We start from the raw sequence: 20,031 nt of genomic DNA on the forward strand, positions 1-20,031 counted from the left end.
GAATTCTACCCAAAAGCTTTAGTTGTAAGCTTTATCCCTCCTGAAACGTTTCTTTCCCTTTAAAAAAATATTTTGTTAAAAAACACTATGATATGAGGGCGATAGACTATTTGGTTTCTTCTAAGTAGATGCTCTTAAATTAATGCATATAAATAATTTGTATTTAATCTCCTCTCTTTCCTGTTGAGCAAAGCATAGAATGCACAGATTTCTACATCTCGAGTCACTTGGTCAATGCAGGGTCTCTTTGTATTTCATTTCTTAAGACAAATTGTGCCTCTCGTTCTGATTTGGCTGTGGGACTCAGGGGAAGAAAGGCTGTGTTTTCACTCGCACTGTCCTCGGTCTCTACGCTGGCCAGTTCGTAGTCTTCTGACCGCCTGGCATCAGTCAGAATTCGAATCTGCTCCTGGACAGTTTCTAGCAATATTTTCACTTCTTGTTGTTCTGCCGTAAGACAATCGCTGACTGGAATACTCACATTGACAATATCAGCAGAGTAGGAGTTTTTGCACCATTTGATGCTTTTGACGTCAGAAACCCCTGGCATTTGCATGCAGGTTTCCTCTAGACCCACTGAAGGGATGATGGGCACGGAACTGGCCCTTGGGGATGAGTATCCCATCAGGTCCTTTTGCTCCAAACTATTAAAATAGGAGTTTGTCTCTCTTGAAGGCAGTTGCATATTTATTGATGCATTTTGTTGGGTTGTTAAACCATTGGCTGAGTACCTGGAAAAGAAACAAAGTGTAACTTATTCTGCTCCCTGCCCCACAATATTCAGTCAACAAAGCACTTTCCACATGCATCATCTCACTGACTTCTCACAGCAACCCCATGAGACGGATACTATGTTCCCAGTTAAACAGAGAAGTAAACTGAAGCTCATAGAGGTGAAGTGACTTGCCCAAGGTCACACAGAAAATAAGTGACAGACTGAGACTCAAACCCAGATCTTCTTACTTTACGTCCAGGGATCTTTCAACACACCACAGCTGTATAGGCAGGTGGGATATAGTCTTCCTGACCTCTATCCTAGAATACAAAGTAAATGGGGATTGAGCAGGTAAGAGTGTGGCCCTTCCATAGCGACAAACAGGAAACCCATAATGGCATTACTCCACTCCATCAACCTGACCACCCTCTCAGCCCTGGTTTAGTCCAGTAGACTCCCTGTGGCTACCCTAGGTGGAGGCAATCAGGAAGCCCACTCTTCAGCATCAGAATACTACAGTCCTAAGTTTCTCTGCTTCACACTGACTTTAGGGAGCCCAAGTCCAATTTCCAATGGACTGTTCTATAGGAACTCCCTCACTGCCAGTTTATAGAGCCTAAAAGATGGGATGAGAGGCATACAATTCCCCTGTCTGCCCAAGAAGAACATGCGGGAAGTTCCACAGGGCCTCAATCAATCAAGTTAGTAATGTTCCTCACACGGTTTCAGGAGCCAAGTAAGGTAGTTTATGGGTGCGTGATGATGGCCTGTCCAGAATGCCATCATGACATTCCAAGTCATTTAATATACCAGAATCTAGCTGGCCCCCTTCTTGGTTGTTCAGAGTTGGTGAATTTTCCATTGCTTCTGAACTCTCTAAAGCCAAAGATTGGAGCCGAGATATGGTAGATTCACAGAAATGAACAGTAGTATTTATCCTATTTCTCAATTATTTTTACTTAATTTTAACCTTAAATTAAAATTTAAGCATAATCTAAACATTTTCACCCTCAGTATAATAAATCTCATTCTCCTTGTCTTACATTATAATGTAAATAAAAATCATGTTTATACACGGAAATAATAATTGCAACAAAGTGTGTTGCATACTAAATAGAAGCCTTTATTGTAAAGACAAGCTAGGAGAAATTTAGAGATCTGTCTTTCTGCCAGACAGCACGAAAAATGAGGAATGGCTTTAGGTTGCAGTTCCATCCTCTCTCACTGTGCCCAACATGGAGTTGGCAATCAATACATTTTGATGGAATGGACACAGGACTACATGAACAGATCTTTAAGGTAAACACTCTCTTAATATCCTAGTTAACACAACAAGAGCTAACATTCACACAGAGCTTTCAAAAGGCACTTTCACCTCTAATTACTTTATTGATTTATATAACACTGTGTGGTTTATTATTATTACCATTTAATGGACGAAAAAACTGGACTAAGGAATACCCAAATGACTTGCCCCAAATTATACTCTTGGTAAGCAGCAGAGGAAGCAGTTAAAGCTATGTTGTCTTATTTTGTTACTATCAAGGCCTTAAATGAGTGGGCATCTCAAGGTGCATCCCAACCTTTTTGGGGATGTAAAATCTTTACCTGCAGAAACTATATAGGCACATAGAAGGAAATTCCCTAAGGGATCTTACTGCTTTCTCCTTAGTGTTATATGACTGAAAATCTGAACCTTTAAAGTTTCTGATCAATGAATCAATTTCAACAAGAAGGAAGGTGCCAACTTCAAGGCTTCTGTGTTCTCTTCTTAGCACCATTAATGCGTATGAAGGTAGAAAATGTCTGCTGTCAGATTCACCAATGGCACAGGGCCATGAAATTTTATTAGGATAAAATCATCTTTCACATGGATATCATCAGAGTAGATCCATGAGTAGAATCTAACAGGTTGAAAAGTAGTGATGACAGATGTCAATTTTTAATACCTGGATCTGAACATATTTGTAAAAATGATGGCTAAAGGTGTAAATATCTTATAGGATTTAGTCAACCGACACTTTAACAAGTCCACAATGTCACATGACTAAGAAATAATCAAAGGCAATTCAAGCCAGACTTGGAGCTATCTTCCAATATGCCTGTGGGCTGCCCTGGGTGGCTCAGTGGTAAAGAATCCTCCTGCCAATGCAGGAGACCTGGGTTCCATTCCGAGTCAGGAAGATCCCCTGGAGAAGGAAATGGCAACCCACTCCAGTATTCTTGCATGGAAAATCCCATGGACAGAGGAGCCTGGCAGGCTATAGGTCACAAAGAGTTGGGCACAAGTTAGTGATTAAAGAGCAGCTAATAGATGAGAAAGGACGTGTAGTTGACTTATGTGTCATCTCACAAGCTAGGTATGGGTCACACGCTGGCAACAACTGAAATCTAAAATGCTGCCCTAACATGAAGGTATACTTTAAACTATTATAACTCTCCAAAAATGTGACTTTGTTTTGGATCAGCAAATATTTCAAAAGTTCTACCACCATTACATTCTCTGGAGTCTCAGACAAACACGGAAGCCTCACTTTAGTTCACTCATTAATTAAAACTGTCAGGTTGTAATGCTGACCTGGGGGCTGCTCTGAGGACTTGCTGAACTGATGCCTCTGCATGAATGAGTAGAGGCACACTGGTGGTCCTCCCTTTCTTCCTAGAGTTGCTGCAAGTGTTCTAGCACTGATCTTTGAGTAGGAGGGGACACTACTCTCCAGAAGTTTAAGTTAAATTTCTAGATGTGATTCTTGATTAGAAGATACTCAGAATTCTACATTCCATCATAGTCAATGACTGTCACATTCTATCCATAAGCTCATCATTCATTGACTGTTAAGTACCAGTTTGGACTGCCCTTCTTCTGATGATCCCTCAGCAAAGTAAGCACATGTGCCATTTCCTTTGTAGCTATGTGAACAAAGCCTCCTTTTAAAGAGGGAAGATTTCAACAACTAGTCATTTCGTTTGATTCCCAGGAATTCAAGGGTCAGGCTAAGAAACATGTGTTTCCCCAGAGGACTCTAGGACCCAATTCTTGGTGCAAATGGCATTAGAATGAACAGACTAAATTGAAGGAATCTAATTTTCCCTCTGGAGCCATACAATTAGAGATTCCACATTTATACGTTGCCATTCATGACAGATTTTTCCTCATGTTCCTTTCTTGGTTTAGTGGTTTATTGAGTCAGAAAGGTTGGTATTCAACGGTTCTTTTACATGGGATATCTCATCTTTGGGTTCACCATTGAAATTCTTTTATCTTTCACGAATTCATCTCTAAACTTCATGAAGAATAACTGAATATAAGTTTGTGAAGTTGCTATTTAAGTGAGATGGATGATAAGTATATTTCAGATCCCTTCTACTTTGAAGGTAGCAGTCTCTTGTGAGTCTAGCTCTTTCTGTTTAGTATATGAATCCATCAGTTTGATTTGCCTGACATAATGCAGTTCAGAGCTTTGTGAGCCACTAGCCATAGTCGACACCAACCCACTGATCAGGGGAAAGGCTCTTGAAGAAGCTCCTTTCCACCTGATTCCCTCCTCAGGCTTCACCAAGTCAGACACTGGGTTCAAGCTGGGCTGAAGTTAGTGCCAAGGAGAGACATCATATACACTGGCAGTCTAACTAGCAGACAGCACCCACGTGCTTAATAAACAAACAGCAAATGGCTGACGGCTCTTATAAATTCATTCACTCCCCCTCCAGGCAAGGGCCAGATTTGAAAAAGGCTTTTAGCTGTGAAATTCTATTACCAATTCCATTTCCAGTCCGGTGAGATGGTCAGTCCCCCAGGAGTGGGAAATAGCTGTTCTCGAGAACTGAGAATGAGATTGCTCCCTGAGATTCATTGGGCTGAGCACACAGTGACTTAAGAGTCATCATTTATCAACACTGTGTGCGTATCACATTGGAAAATGCATGTGGCCAGCCAATTGAAGAGAATATGCCAAACCCAATGATCGTTAAGTCCCCCAGGAGTTAGAAAGCAAAACAGTGCCTGAACATGCCCTGGAAATCTCTGGGGCCTTGGAGATTTGTGTATGTTTGGTTCAACCCTATGCCTGTCACAGAGCATCCTCTTACTCATACATATGAAACGATAGCCATGGTAGTACCCAGCAGAGGAAAGAAAGCATGGACTGGGTTCTCTGTCCACTCACAACATCTCTGAGCTTGATTTCAACTCACTCATTCTCATTCTAACATTCATCCCGGGGCAGTGGGGAGAAGGTTAGGGGAATACCTAAATAACAGACATTGTTAGTGATTTAAGAAGAAAAATAATTATGAAACATAATTAACTATAGGCTAATGCAAGCCCCTTTTCCAGCCATAAGGCAAATAGAGATGCAAACTGCTTCCTGAAACTTGTATTATGTATTTTGGACAACTTAGCTATTATGTTGAATGTGTAAATCTCACCCCAGATCTGTACTGATATATTTTACAGTCCAATTGGAATTGCTTCACAATTACAAAATTTGAGACACAGGCTATTTATTTATTATCTTCTAGCCTTCCTACAGAAATCTATTGCTGAGATTTGTCAGACACGGCACTGTTGCACGTATATCTTGCCCGGAGGGAAAGACAAAATTAAGAATCTGGGAGCTCAAACCTGCTTTGACTTTCAACTTGCTACAGACTGGGTAGAAAAATCACCCAGACCAAAGAAATGTAGCCTGGCTTATTCAGAGAGAGAGAAGAAAACTTGATGCAGCAGGAAACAGGCTTGAGTGAGGGAAGGGATTCTTAGACTTTCTGAAGTAAACCCTGATTACATTGCTCTTGAAATTAGTAGTAATACTTTAATAGTTCCCATGGAAATAAATACAAGTACCCCTTCTCTGCTTACTATGTGTCAGGCACAAGCTCTTGACACATGTCATTTCTTTTTAATCTGCCTGACAATCCTCAGGAAGGCTCACACTATTTTGTTCAATTTATAGACTAGAAAACACAAGCTTAAATGATAAAACTTTCTCAAATTCAAACAAGTAGTAATCCAGGTTGTTGGTTTTGATAAGGGCTGCCATCTTTGGTTGGAGAGCTTATGTCAGTTAGGTAAGTGGTGTCTACAGTTCACTCTACACTCTACTCACCATTCTGTGAGCCCCATGCAGGTCCATGTCCGCTCATAGAAGGGGCACTTTCTGCACTGCAAGGATGGGCAACAGCCACTGAGTCCGAAGCCCATTTTTCCACCCCTGCACTGTGAGTAAAACTAGAGATCTGAGTTCAGCTAGTTGTGCCTTGACAATATGCCGTCAGCATTGACTGAGACACGTTCAAGAATGCTCTATGGAGCAGATGCTACTTCTGTATTACCAGTAACTGCTTATGGTATTTTCCACGATAGTCATTAGAGAATTAAGTCTTTTTTTTCCCCAAAACCTAAGGATGAAGGAATACTTTTTCATCCTAAGAAATCCCTAGTTTTTAAAGTCAAAGACACATTCCCAGTTATTTTAGAAACTGCACTAAAACATAGTGTAGATATCTATATACTTCTTAATGTTACATTTCTTTTCCATCTAACATTTCCCTAATATCTACTTCCATTGTGTCTATTCTTTATAGTTATTCTTTTGTGGAACAAAGATGGAAGCAAGCATAAATAGCCAATTGGTGATGGAAATCAGTGAATAAAACCCCAAAGAACATTAAAAACTCCATTTAAAACTCTAGGAAACCCGCCCTAAATTCCATTGCTCTTAAGACCTACCCTTGGCAAGGTATCGTATCTTGGTCTGCGATCCTTGATTCCTCCAGTTGCTGATATGCTGGTCCCACAAGTCCACCCAGCCTACTTCGGGGTGATGGGGGTGTCCTTCTGAAGGCATTCCTATGGAGCATACCACTCCTTTGCCCTGGACTGCAGCAAGAGGAGAGGGTCCTGCTGGTGGAAAGAAAATCAACAAACAAATTGATCGTAGCCATTTCCTCACAGGTGGCTGCTCAGATTCTTTAAGCACTGTATTTGCACCCCAGATCCTCAGAGTTCTAGGCCAGGTTCCATCCATGCCTGCAAGATATTGGCTAGGAGGGATTGAAAGTTGCTGAAGCTATTTTATTTTTGGACAGACGAAGAAGAGATGTTCAGTTCCTCTGTTTCTTGCATTCCTGTCTGGAGCACAATGGACTAAAATAATGGCAGCTTTCCAGCCTGAGAGGTGAGCTTAAAGAATGCTCCAGCTCCTGATTCCCATCCTCCCTTGTCATCCATGCTCCAGCAGGGCCTCTAATAGAAATAAACATGGTCTTGTTATTAAACAGTGATGAGAACTAAACCCAAGAAGCCTTAAGGCGAACATGTCAGTGGGGTTAGTGGTTGAACAAACAAGCCTTATTTTAATTGCCGTTGTTTCCTTAAAATATATGTCATCTACTTCTCCAGTTCACAATCTCAAATTTTCATAAATCCTTAGAACCTAAATTATTTTTCTTTTGAGGTTGCCTTTTCCTAACATTTTTATTGAATTAAAGATTCTTTAAATTCTATAGTGTTTTACAGTTTTCAAAAGATTCACACAATTTTATATAATCCCATATCAACCCTTTGAGTTTACTTTTAATAAATGTATGATCATATATTTCATTTGATTCATACATCCAAATAGCCAAATAACCATATGTTATTTGCCGACTAAGGTCCATCTAGTCAAGGCTATGGTTTTTCCTGTAGTCAAGTATGGATGTGAGAGTTGGACTGTGAAGAAGGCTGAGTGCCACAGAATTGATGCTTTTGAACTGTGGTGTTGGAGAAGACTCTTGAGAGTCCCTTGGAGTGCAAGGAGATCCAACCAGTCCATTCTGAAGGAGATCAGCCCCGGGATTTCTTTGGAGGGAATGATGCTAAAGCTGAAACTCCAGTACTTTGGCCACCTCATGCGAAGAGTTGACTTCATTGGAAAAGACTCTGATGCTGGGAGGGACTGGGGGCAGGAAGAGAAGGTGACAGAGGATGAGATGGCTGGATGGCATCACGGACTCGATGGACATGAGTCTGAGTGCACTCCGGGAGTTGGTGATGGACAGGGAGGCCTGGCATGCTGCGATTCATGGGGTCGCAAAGAGTCGGACACGACTGAGTGACTGAACTGAACTGATCAGATGCTATCAAGGGGTAAATAGCATACATGGGATATACCTCAGGTAAGATCCCTACATAGATTAGATTATATTAAATAAAGAACTAGACTCTCTACAGGAATCACTTACTAATTTGCCACATTACTAATTCCATCTATATCTATTCCTCTCCTCTCTCCATGCCACTGAATTTACCCTACTACTGTGTGAACTGTAAGAACTCTGTTCCTGTGTAAACATTCCCTGAAATGCCTGTAAGATAATTTAGAATGTTTGTGTTACATTCTCATTTAACTTTGAAAATAGGAATAAAACCATACACAGAGCAAAAACATTTTCAAAATTTCAATATGGCATCAAGTTCTAAAGGAACCAATTCTCCCAAAGGAATTTTACCCATATTACTACATTACATGGAGTTCCATAACATTTCCCCCCACCAACATTACTGTTATTTCCACTTAATAAATATAAAACCTCTCCTAAGTTATTAATATTTAGGGTCAGGATTAGAAAACCTGACATATGAGTGCTAGTAGCCACTTTCCTGGGTTTGGCTAGGGAAAGCAACCACACTTTAGAACTTCATATTTGTCAAGCCTATCCCTAACTTCCTGAGTTTGTGCAGATACCAGATTATACCTAGCATGGTTATTACAAGTTCATTCTTCAGCATAATATTTCTAATGTGTTGAATCCTAAAATGCTTAACAAGGGACATCTAGCTAGGTCACTAAGCCAGCAAGTTTAAGGAGCTCCATAATAACTGATTCGTTTCTCTGCCTTCCAGTTTCTATATACACTGTCCAGTGGCAATTATGAAGTTCACAGAGCACTCGGGCTTGGATGCTAGAATTAGCTGCATTGGGTCTGTATGTTACTAGCAGCATAATGCTGGGGATGGTACTTGTGCCAGTTAGAGTCCTGGAGGGAAATAAATGGCACCAGAAATTGGATCATTTGGGAAGATTTTGCTCTTTAGAAATGTATGTTCACTGTTTGAGGGGAGAAAAAAAGAAAAATACACAACAGGATACTATTGTATGATGACAATGGGAAGCTGTTACCATCCTTGTTACTGAGTGGACAGGGGGGAAGGAGCAGTTACCTGACTGAGAAGAGAAAATGGTTGTAAGCAGAGGCCACGTGGCAGGTGCTGTGGCCCCCAGAAGAGGGGCTGTAGCTAAGGCCACCAGGCAGGGAGGGAAGGGAAAGAGTGCTAGGACCTCACTGGCCCTGCCCTTCCCTCACTTGCCTGTGCATCACAGTGAAACAACAGAAGTCCAAAGGCAAGAGAAGGTGCTGCCCGTTTTAGCGCACAAGGCAGGGCAGAAAAAGGTAAAGCCTAGACACGGTGCATGTTTTCAGGCATTTTCATAGTATTGCTGTGGGGATTAAAGAGCTCAAATATGTAGTGTTTAGCAGGAAATCTGGCACTTGGTAGGTGCTCAGCACAATAAATTCCCCAATTCCTCTGCCCAAACTGACAACTCAAAGACTCATACTAATCACTGAAAACCCTGGAATTATTTTACCTTAAAAAACCTATATATGTCCTGGCTATAAATGAGTTATATTGCCAAAATTAATGCACTAAGTATGATATGACATAATAGATGGCTTCTTTAAAATAAAGGAGGGGGGAGTGTTGGACTAAACATGAGAAATAATGGCTTTGAATTAATAGCTTTTGTTTCATAAATGAGTTATCCAAATGAGTCAGATTTGCAGTACACCAAAAGAAATGAATTATTCATAGCTAGCCAAAATGGCACAACAACAACAGAATCTACAGGTATGAACTAGTAACCCACCTTAAAAACCAGTTCTATACCTATTGATCAATCCGCTATTCAAGCTTTATAACCCAGTGGCATTCAGGAAGTTATGGAGCGGTTTGCGGGATGTATAAATCAGTGACTAGGTTATCAATCACAAAAACGTTTAAGTTTACTGCATGTTTTACAAAACAAAAGCTAGGATATATTGGACTGTAATTTACAAAGTTCTAAAAGCACTTTATAAATCAACCCTTGCCCGTCTATCAGGACACAATGCATGCCAACAAATACTGCAGAGTCATTGAACCAAACAAAAAAGAAGGTCTCTTAGAGAGTTCCTTATTTGACCTGTGAGTGATTCCTAGAAGCCATGGTAGAAACCAAGTTTAGGAGGGGGCGTATCAACAGACAAAAATAGGGATAGGGTTATTGCAGGTCAAATACATTAGAAGCTGTCATTCTTTATCCTATCCACTTTAAAACATGTATGACATGATATGATACTTAATATTATACTTTATTTTACTTGACTGTATGAAATACTGCTTTAATATGGATTACAATCTGCAGAGGGAAATACGCTTTTGGAAAAAAAAATTCTTCTAAAAGGCTGATGATTTTTGTATCTAATTTCTTAATTGAAGAACATCCATTAAGTCCAGTGAACTTAAAATGCTCTTTCATAGGGAAATATTTGTAAATTCCCCTACTGATATAAATCAAAAGTTATACTCAGTAGCTAAAGCAGTTATCCAGTGGCCAAACATATTTCATCCTGTGTCTAAAATATTTAACCCCTTTTTTTAAACTTAGCAAACCCTTAATATCTCAGTCTCTACTCATGTAGATTAAGAATAAAAATCACCATCAAGTACCAATGATTAGTATCCAGAGTGACATGAAAATCCCATAGTAAATGTGGTCAGCATCAGTAAAATCTTTTGGGGGGACTCCTTCAGAGATGATAGAGAAGTTAGCTTCTTTGAACAATGCATACTTCTCTCACAGTCGTTTCCAAAATGTGGTTCAGATATGTGAAAACCAAGGGTCAACAACATTTTTCTTTCATTGCTGGAAACAACTTCTTTTTTTTACCTTTTCCATTTAAAAAAATATTTATTCTCTTCATAATTTAAGAATTGTTTTTAACACTGTGCTTTCCTACTAAGAAAAGAAAGCTTAAATCTTTGGACAACTTCCACAAAGATGGACAATGTATTTTTGGATGTACATAAACATAATGTCTGTTCTAGCAGGTCTCAACTGTTGGCACCTTAGAACAAAGCTTTCAATTTTTGAGTTCCAGATTCCTTATGTGTAAACATAGCATGTGACTAGAAGATGCTGAGAATGTGCTCAGCCTCAGAATGCTATAAAACTGAAAACTTTTACAAGATAACTTTATTTTTGGCTTTCTTCCCCAAATAGCCAATTTTATGGTTAGAATGTGAAAAAAAAAAAAAAGTCCCACTCCACTGATAATGGAAGATCTAATAAACCAAGAGAAGATTTAGCAGGATTCTTCCCCCGTGAGAACTATGTGTGAAGATCTGGAACATGTGCTATCAGCTGCCTAGGGAAGAATGAGTCATTAAATCTGCAGTGATAAGGCAGGCTAGGAAAAACCATGTTTTTAATGATTTTTCAGATAGCAGTTGTTTAATTCACTGGTCTGCGTCTGCAGCCCTGATGGGTATTGTTGATAAGTCCCTTTAGGCTTCTTCAAGCTACACTGCTGCCTACTGGCCTCTCGGCCTGCTGTAAGCTTCCTGAGCATCCACTCCACGGGCAGCGAGAGGAGGAGCAAGAATGATCACCTCTCCTGAAAAATGTTGCTGTTCCTTGGCATGTGCCGTCCAGCATTACACACTGTGTCAACACACCCATTCCCACCATGATTTAGCTACCTGTACCTGTGGTGTTTGACAGACTGGCTTCCTCTGTCGGGAGAAGGGACCTCTGGGAATGACTGGGGGCCGGCAAAACTTGACTCCATCATTTTCTCCAATGCAGTCACAGGATGCCTTTCCGCCTTTGAATACTGTGGGAAATCACATGCAAAGAGTTGAGCTGGAGGAGAAGTTATGAGAGGAGGGCCTCTGACACTATAGCTGGATATCAAAAAGTTACTGGAACTTACCAGTAACTTTTTTCCACTGGGCACTGGATCAGGAGAATGATAAAGACATCATTTTCATCCCCTTTCTCACAATGTTCTCAACCTTTTGCTCCCAAAACTCTCTGTGATTAGATGAGGTCCATTCCACAGGGCTTTACACATTAGAATCCTATCTTTTCATTTCAATTTTTACCCATGGCACACTATGCCTTTAAGCCAAAACCACCAGTAGTTTTCTAATTATAGTTGATATAGAATATTATTTAAGTTAATAAAAGGATTTTTTAATTCAATGTACATTTTATCAAAAAATTAACTTGTTCTATTACTAAAAATAGGGATTCAATAAATGCTGACTTATTCAATAAATGCTGACTAAATGAGTGAAGTTCACAACAGAAGTTCTTCATAATTCTGAGAATTACAAAAGATGATTTAGAGAGTCTGCCCGCCACTCTCCAGCGTTTCCCTTTCATCCTGTTGCCAGGTAATTACCATGTCTAATAAAAGAAGTGTGCAAACAGTTTATTCTTTATAGTTATTAACCGTTGGTTTCACCTTTGAGATATCACAAGGCACAGTAGCCTAGAGGAAGCCATATAGTGGTGGCACATTAAGGAAAGCTTTGCCCCTAGAGAAATATTGCTTAGCATCTCAACCAGGCAGCAGCTGTCAAGTCTAACATTCCCTGGGCACTGGCACTTGAACAAGCAACAAGGAATAGCAGGCTTCTTTTCTGGAAGCTCCAATGGAAACTATGTTGAGAAATGACATTTTTTGAATGCTAATAACCAAAGAAGAGATTTTGAAATCCAGATATTTACAAGTAAATGTAGAATTTCACATAAAAAGTATATATCTGCAGAATACATATATGAAAAGGTACATAACTGAACTCATGTAAAGACAGGAAAATCAGAATAGGGCATGTTAAATTTCAGGAGTACATCCTAAACAGAAACATTCAAGAAAAATAAGATTTGTTGCTAACTTGCTGGGGTACAGATTAGCAAAATGTCCCAAAATTTTAATCACCCTACTTTTAGATGGAGACTAATACTTCTAGGGGTTCCCATAATTAACTGTAAAAGTTCAAAATGATATAATCACCAGAGCATGTCACCAGTATAATTGTTAATAACATATCAGAAAACAGACACTAAAGAGAAGCAATTGGAAACAAGAGAAATAGCCGCAAATGAATACTATACAGTCATTGAAGAGAATGAAATCAAGGTACAAGAAGTGTGCATAATATGAATTCACTTGTGTAAATGAGGGAAATGTAGTAAACAGATATATATCTAAGTGTATGTATGTGTTTATATATGAACATATTTAGTTTTGTGTGTGTATATACATAGGTATAGATTTTGTATATACTTGCCAAAGCCTTTGACTGTATGGATCACAAACTCTGGAAAATTCTTAAAGAGATGGGAATACCAGACCACCTAACCTGACTCTTGAGACATCTGTATGCAGGTCAGGAAGGAACAGTTAGAACTGGACATGGAACAACAGACTGGTTCCAAATAGGGAAAAGAGTACATCAAGGCTGTATATTATCACCCTGCTTATTCAACTTATAAGCAGAGTTCATCACAAGAAATGCTGGGTTGGAGGAAGCACAAGCAGGAATCAAGATTACTAAGAGAAATATCAATAGCCTCAGATATGCAGATGACACCACCCTTTTGGCAGAAAGTGAAGAAGAACTAAAGAGCCTGTTGATGAAAGTGAAAGAGGAGAGTGAGAAAATTGGCCTAAAGCTCATCATTCAGAAAACTAAGATCATGGCATCTTGTCCCATCAGTTCATGTCAAATAGATGGGGAAACAATGAAAACAGTGACAGACTTTATTTTTTTGAACTACAAAATCATTGCAGATGGTGACTGCAGCCATGAAATCAAAAGACACTTTCTCCTTGGAAGGAAAGTTATGACCAACCTAGACAGCATATTAAAAAGCAGAGATATTACTTTGCCAGCAAAGGTCTGTCTAGTCAAGGCTATGGTTTTTCTCGTAGTCATGTATGGATGTGAGAAGAATCGATGCTTTTGAACTGTGGTGTTGGAGAAGACTCTTAAAAGTCCCTTGGACTGCAAGGAGATCCAACCAGTCCATCCTAAAGGAAATCAATCCTGAATATTCATTGGAAGGACTGATGCTGAAGCTGAAACTCCAATACTTTGGCCACCTCATGCGAAGAGCTGACTCATTTGAAAAGACCCTGATGCTGGGAAAGATTGTAGGCAGGTGGAGAAGGGGACAACAGAGGATGAGATGATTGGATGGCATCACCAACTCAATAGACATGAGTTTGAGTAAACTATGGGAGCTGGTGATGGACAGGCCTGGTGTGCTGCAGTCCATGGGGTCACAAAGAGTCAGACACAACTGAGCAGCTGAAATGACCTGACTGATACATGTGTTTCTGTGTGTGCACACAACCACACAGGATACAGATGGGGTGAAAAAACCAAACTATTAAGGTGTTATCCTTGGGAAAAACTATATTGGTGGGTACGGGCTATGAAAACTAGGAAAATTGTCAAGGTTATATAACTTTATGTTCAAAATCTCTATTTTTAAGTACTCCAAAATAAACTGCAGCATGTTAATAATGACCACATCTTGAATCAAAATATGAATTCTACAAAATGGGCTTAAGAGAAGCTATTAAGAGTTCTTGCAAAACTGTTGAGCTGACATAGAACAAAAAGAAGATACAGAGATAAGGTGGAAAAGGTGGTTGTTTTCAGCAACCCCAAAATTACAAAAATACAAAATATGACGGAATTACTTTCACATGTACTTCTTTGCTGACTAATTAAAGTTGTTTATCATAACTCATCCATGGAAATTTGAACTGAATCAATATGCTATTGAAAGGTAAATAACATCCTGAATTTCTACCTGATTTTCAAATTCTATAAAAGGTCTAATAGGAATTTTTTTCTCCCAACTTCTAAAAAATTGCTTTATAAGACAAACTCAGGTGCAGAGAAGGCTCAGCTGTAGACAGAGGTGAAAGTATCTGGAGACATCTGTGGCAAACTGAAAGGGGTAACTTCTGTGCTGTTTCTGTAGAGGGCTGTCAGTAGAGCCCTCTGTAGAGAGCCAGTGTTTCTAGCAAGGTCAAGAGTTTCTAGAGAACTTTCCAAATCATTAAAAGTTAGCAGCCTGTTCCTTTTTTAAAAATACAATTTATGTCAATCCTAATTCAAGTTTGGGGCTGTTAGTTCAGAGCCTCTGCCTAGATTGAGACTTTTGATGATGAGAGCTAGGGGGCCTTATTCAAAATCTGGCAAAAAAAAAAAAAAAAGGCTTGAATAGAATCAACCTCTTACTTGTTCTCCTTATTCATAACATTCATAATAGATATTAAGTTTTACATCTTTTCTTTTAAACGCTTAGATTACTGTTATACTATACGGTTGCTTCCAATGATACTATTTTTGGTCCATTAACACAAATTTGCCTCCAAAATTTATTATTGTGGCTCTTTCTCTTGTAGCCTTTTTGTGAATCATTTTCATTTCAGTGGCTGCATTTAGCCTAAGATGCAGGTTTAAATTGCTGGTATCCCTATCCAAGGTTGGTTGAGACAATAGGGAATGCAAAAAACCTAATAACTTGGCAATCATTCAAACCAATATTCCATATATATTGATTGAGATGAATTTATAGACAGATTCCGTTTTTCAGTTCTAACAAATAAAGAGCTTAAAAATCATCACTCCTGTCCTTAAAATAAGAAAGAAAAAAAAAAAAGCTGAACACACAAAATCAATGCCTATTCTTATATCCATCAGAGTGCAAGGTAAAACAGCATTCCAAAATCTGGACAGAGAAATTCATGCAGAGAATCAGTCAAGATCAGCTTAAGACAGGCTGGGACATGGGATCCTTCACTGCCTGTTGCTTGAGGGGATGTAGCAACACAAATGATCTAAGGGACTAAAAATAACTGCATGCATGGGCAGTTGGGGCAAATTACGAATAAGATATAAAACACCAAAACCCAATGTCCACTTCTGAGACGCCCAGAATAAAAGCAGGATACCACGCATGATCCCTACACGAGCACCACCAAGGGGATGGGCAGAGCACCTAAGCTCACCCCTGGACCCACTCCCTGCCCTTACCCCATGTAAGGAGCCAGCTCACCCCACCTCAGGCAGCAAGCAAGCGAACTTGTCACTTGTTTTCACTCCCTCTTGCGGTAGCACAAATCCTCATAAAACACTGTCTGAATCTCCTCTGGCCTCTTATCAATTTCTATTGATTAAAGAGGCCAAGAACCCTTGTCAGGCATCAGCCTAAAAGGCCAAGCTAGCTGCATTAATGAGAGCTTTCAATTAGGGAAGGATACAAAATTAAATATTTTTGCTGACTCTAATATGAATTCCATGTACTATAGGTTCATGCCACCATTTGGAAGGAAAGAGAAAGCTTGACTGATAGAAATTCTCTCATAAAACATACAGATATTATTCTGGCTCTTTTAGAAGCAGTGCAACTCCTGACCCAGGTGGCAGTCATCAACTGTAGGGGCCATTAGGGATGGACCTAATGTGAGCCAAGGGAACACCAAAGCTGATCACAGACTGCAAAAAGGCAGCCCAACTTCAGGAACCTGAACAAGGTATGGCTCTAGTGACTGGCCCCCTGACCTCCCTAGCCTTCCCCAGTATTCCCCACAGGAACAGGAAAATGCTGAGAAATGGGGCTGTGAGAAGGGAAACACAGACTGGTATAGAAAGAAGGATAACATTCTGACCCGTGAGGCCCAACGATGAAAACTCAATAAGAGCTTACACGATGCCACCCACTTTAGGAGGGATGCACTGTGGGGCTTGATGCCAAAGACTCTTTTAGGAAAGGGGTTTAAAGGAACTAATACAAGTAATCCTTTCTATGATTTATGTGCCTGTTATAACTCACAGACCCATCTAACCCCTCTTCGTTACTCAGGCCAATTCAATACCAATGGACATACCCAGGTAAAGACTGGGCAGTTAGATTTCATCCAAATGCCCCCACAATCAGAATATAAGTAGCTTTTGGCATTGCTATTACTTTCACAAGATGGGTTGAAGCTTTCCCCACCTGTTCTGAAAAGGCTGTTGAAGTCTATAAGTTCCTTTTGAAAGAAAGAATCCCTTAGTGTGGATTTCCAAAGTCCCTCTGGAGGAGGGACTCTCTTTTATGGCCAGAATTACACATGAGCTGACTGTGGCCCTAGGGATAGCCAACAAGCTACATACCTCTTGCACCCCTAGTCTTCAGGGAAGGTGGAGAAAATGAACCATACATTAAAGAAAACCTTAGCAAAGCTCTGCCAAGAGAATCATGAATGCTGGAACAACTAGCTTTCTATGGCACTCCTCCTCGTCCAGGTAGTCCTCAGGAGTGGTCTGAAGCTTAGCCCATTTGCAGTTGCCTATGACAGGCCTTTTCTTACTACTGACATTCTTCTAGATGATGAGGTGATACAGACCTGAGATACATTATTAATCGAGGACTGTGCCCACAAGGCACAGCCAGCTCCCACTAAAAATATAGTGGAAGGGGGCAGTTTCTTCACAAATTAACCACGAGGACCAAGTTCTTCTTAAAACCTGAGAAAGAGGGGTCCCCTGAAGACCAATCATTCCCAAAATGGAAGGGCCCCTATAAAGGAATCAAAGCAACTCCAGCTACATCAAACTGCAAGGGATATATCTATTGACAGTTGGGTACATTTGTCCAACCTAAAGCTTTTGCTTCCAAAGACCAGGCCGGTTACAAAAGCAGAACAACCCATCTGTGAGCCAGTGAAAAATCTGAGATAAACCCACCCAAAAGACAGGCACCATCTACAGCTAAGAAGAATGCTGGTTTGCCTTCTGTGTGCCATTCTTGCTGCTGTGCTCTGGTTTGCTTAGCCCCTCTTGCCAGGGAAGCAGCTCTCTGCGCTTGGTTTAAGGGAAATGCTCCACCACAGAAAAGCTCCTCCTATCAACTGTCCATGTTACTAGGCCTGCTAATAACTAGGGAAGAATGGCAAGAAACTCATTTGTCAGGATGGCCTATAAATGGATTGATAATGTCCACTTCATATAGTGCACTATAGGGCTAGAAGAATTTTTATCTATAAGAGGATCACTCTGGCTCACCACCAAACCCAAAGAGCACTAGGAAGGATCTTCGCAGGGCAGGGCTGGTGATATTCTGGCAGCTCCAAGGGAAGGCTTTTCCTGTCATGAAATGACACTGAAAAATCTCACCATACAGCTTGATTATATGATGAAAAAGACAGAGCAGGCCTTGACAGGACTTAAGACCTCTCTTGCTTCTTTTGACTACTGTGGTCCTTGACAGTCATCTGGCCCTAGATTACCTCCAGAACAAGGTAGAGCTTGTGTAATAACTAACACTTCCCGCACCTGGACCAATGCTACAGGACAGGTAGAAGTTTGCATTAAGGGAATAAAGGGAATGAATCCCTTGGTGATCCAGTGGTAAGAACTCCATGCCTCCACTGCCATGGCCCTTGGGTTCAATCCCTGATCAGGGAACTAAAATCCCACAAGCTGTCTTGTACGCATCCAAACAAAGGAAGTATACACCCAAGCAGAATGGCTTCACAACTTTGGCAAGGGTGATATTGCCTCCACTGTCTGGTCAACAGTGGAGCCATTATCATCTAGGCTGTTTAGTGTCTGTTGTTATTCTCCTTCTTGTCCCTTGTTTGTTTAACCTTTTCATTAAGCTTCTATCTTCTAGGCTCCAACAGTTTCAAGTAAGGGTCATGATGTCTCAGAGAATTCAACCCATTCTAGTGGAGGGTATCCCAGGCCCCTAGAGGTCTTTGGAACAGTCAGCAAAGGAATTATATGCCTCTCGGGTAGATGAGGGTCTGTGGCCCCTTTCCAACAGGAAGAAGTTTCAGAGGAGACCTTCAGCCTCTTAACCCTTAAGAAAAAGAGCTGTAGAATCACTCAAGGCAGGAAATAAGACTGGCTGGGTCCTGGGACACTTTGCTGAAGTGTTTGAATCTGGACAAACATTTCCTCCAGCAACAAAATACAGAGAATCTAAAAGGGACTAAAAATAACTACATACATGCAAACCACTTCAGCATTCATGCCTTGAAACCTCATGAACAGTATGAAAAGGCAAAAAGATATGACACTGAAAGATTAACCTCCCCACCACACACACACACATACACACACACACACACACACACACACACACACACACCACACGTTAGTAGATGTCCAATATGCTACTGGAGAAGACCAGAGAAATAGCTCCAAAAAGAATGAACAGGATGAGCCACAGCAGAAGTGATGACCAGTTGTGAATGTGTCTGGTAGTGAAAATAAAGTCCAGTCCAATATGGAAATAAAGTTCCATATTGCATAGGAACCTGGGCTGTTAGGTCCAAGAATCAAGGTAAATTGGAAGTGGTCAAACAGGAGATGGCAAGAGTGAAAACTGACATTTTAGAAATCAGTGAATTAAAACGGACCAGAATGGGTGAACTGAATACAAATTACCATTTCATCTACAACGGTGCACAAGAATCCTGTAGAAGAAATGTAGTAGCCCTCATAGACAACAAAACAGTCTGAAATGCAGTACTTGGGTGCAATCTCAAAAACAACAGAATGATCTTGATTCATTTCCAAGGTCAACCATTCATCATCACAGTAATCCAAGTCTATGGCCCAACCACAAATGCTGAAGAAGCTGAACAGCTCTATGAAGACCCACAAGACCTTCTAGAACCAAAACCAAAAAAGATGTCCTTTTCATCATAGGGGACTGAAATGAAAAAGTAGGAAGTCAAGGGATACCCGGAATAACAGGCAAGTTTGGCCTTAGAGGACAAAATGAAGCAGGGCAAAGGCTAACAGAGTTTTCCCAAGAGAACTCACAGATCATTGCAAACACCCTCTTGCAATGACACCAGAGATGACTCTACCCATGGACATCACAGATGGTCAATACCAAAATCAGATTGATTATATTCCTTGCAGCTGAAAATGGAGAAGCTCTATGTTGTCAGAAAAAAAAAAAAAAAAAAAGACTGGGAGCTAACTGTGGCTCAAATCATGAGCTCCTAATTGTGAAATTCAGACAAATTGAAGAAGATAAGGAAAACCATTAGGCCATTCAAGTATGACCTGAATCAAATCCTTATGATTATACAGTAGAAATGACAAATAGATTGAAGGAATTAGATCTAGAGTGCCTAAAGAACTATGGACAAAGGTCCATAACACTGTACAGGAGACGGTAACCAAAACCATCCCCAAG

At 40.3% G+C, this 20,031-nt stretch overlaps 1 protein-coding gene across 4 annotated transcripts in view; it reads right to left on the minus strand.

Annotated features, from left to right (window-relative positions):
* Window positions 1-223: 223 nt before the first annotated feature.
* Window positions 224-20,031, minus strand: part of NRG3 (neuregulin 3) — a 1,218,667-nt gene continuing 1,198,859 nt past the window's right edge. For 2 of the 4 annotated variants that reach the window (XM_068982542.1, XM_068982540.1), the window contains exons 7-9: window positions 11,508-11,635; window positions 6,447-6,617; window positions 224-731 (exon numbers count right to left, since the gene is read on the minus strand). In XM_068982542.1, the coding sequence (XP_068838643.1) occupies window positions 224-731; window positions 6,447-6,617; window positions 11,508-11,635 (807 nt within the window). Of the gene's footprint in view, window positions 732-963; window positions 1,036-6,446; window positions 6,621-11,507; window positions 11,636-20,031 lie in introns of all 4 variants that reach the window. The other 2 variants (XM_068982539.1, XM_068982541.1) reach the window with 2 other exon arrangements.

Source organism: Capricornis sumatraensis, chromosome 10, assembly GCF_032405125.1.
Source record: "Capricornis sumatraensis isolate serow.1 chromosome 10, serow.2, whole genome shotgun sequence".
Lineage (NCBI taxonomy): Eukaryota > Metazoa > Chordata > Mammalia > Artiodactyla > Bovidae > Capricornis > Capricornis sumatraensis.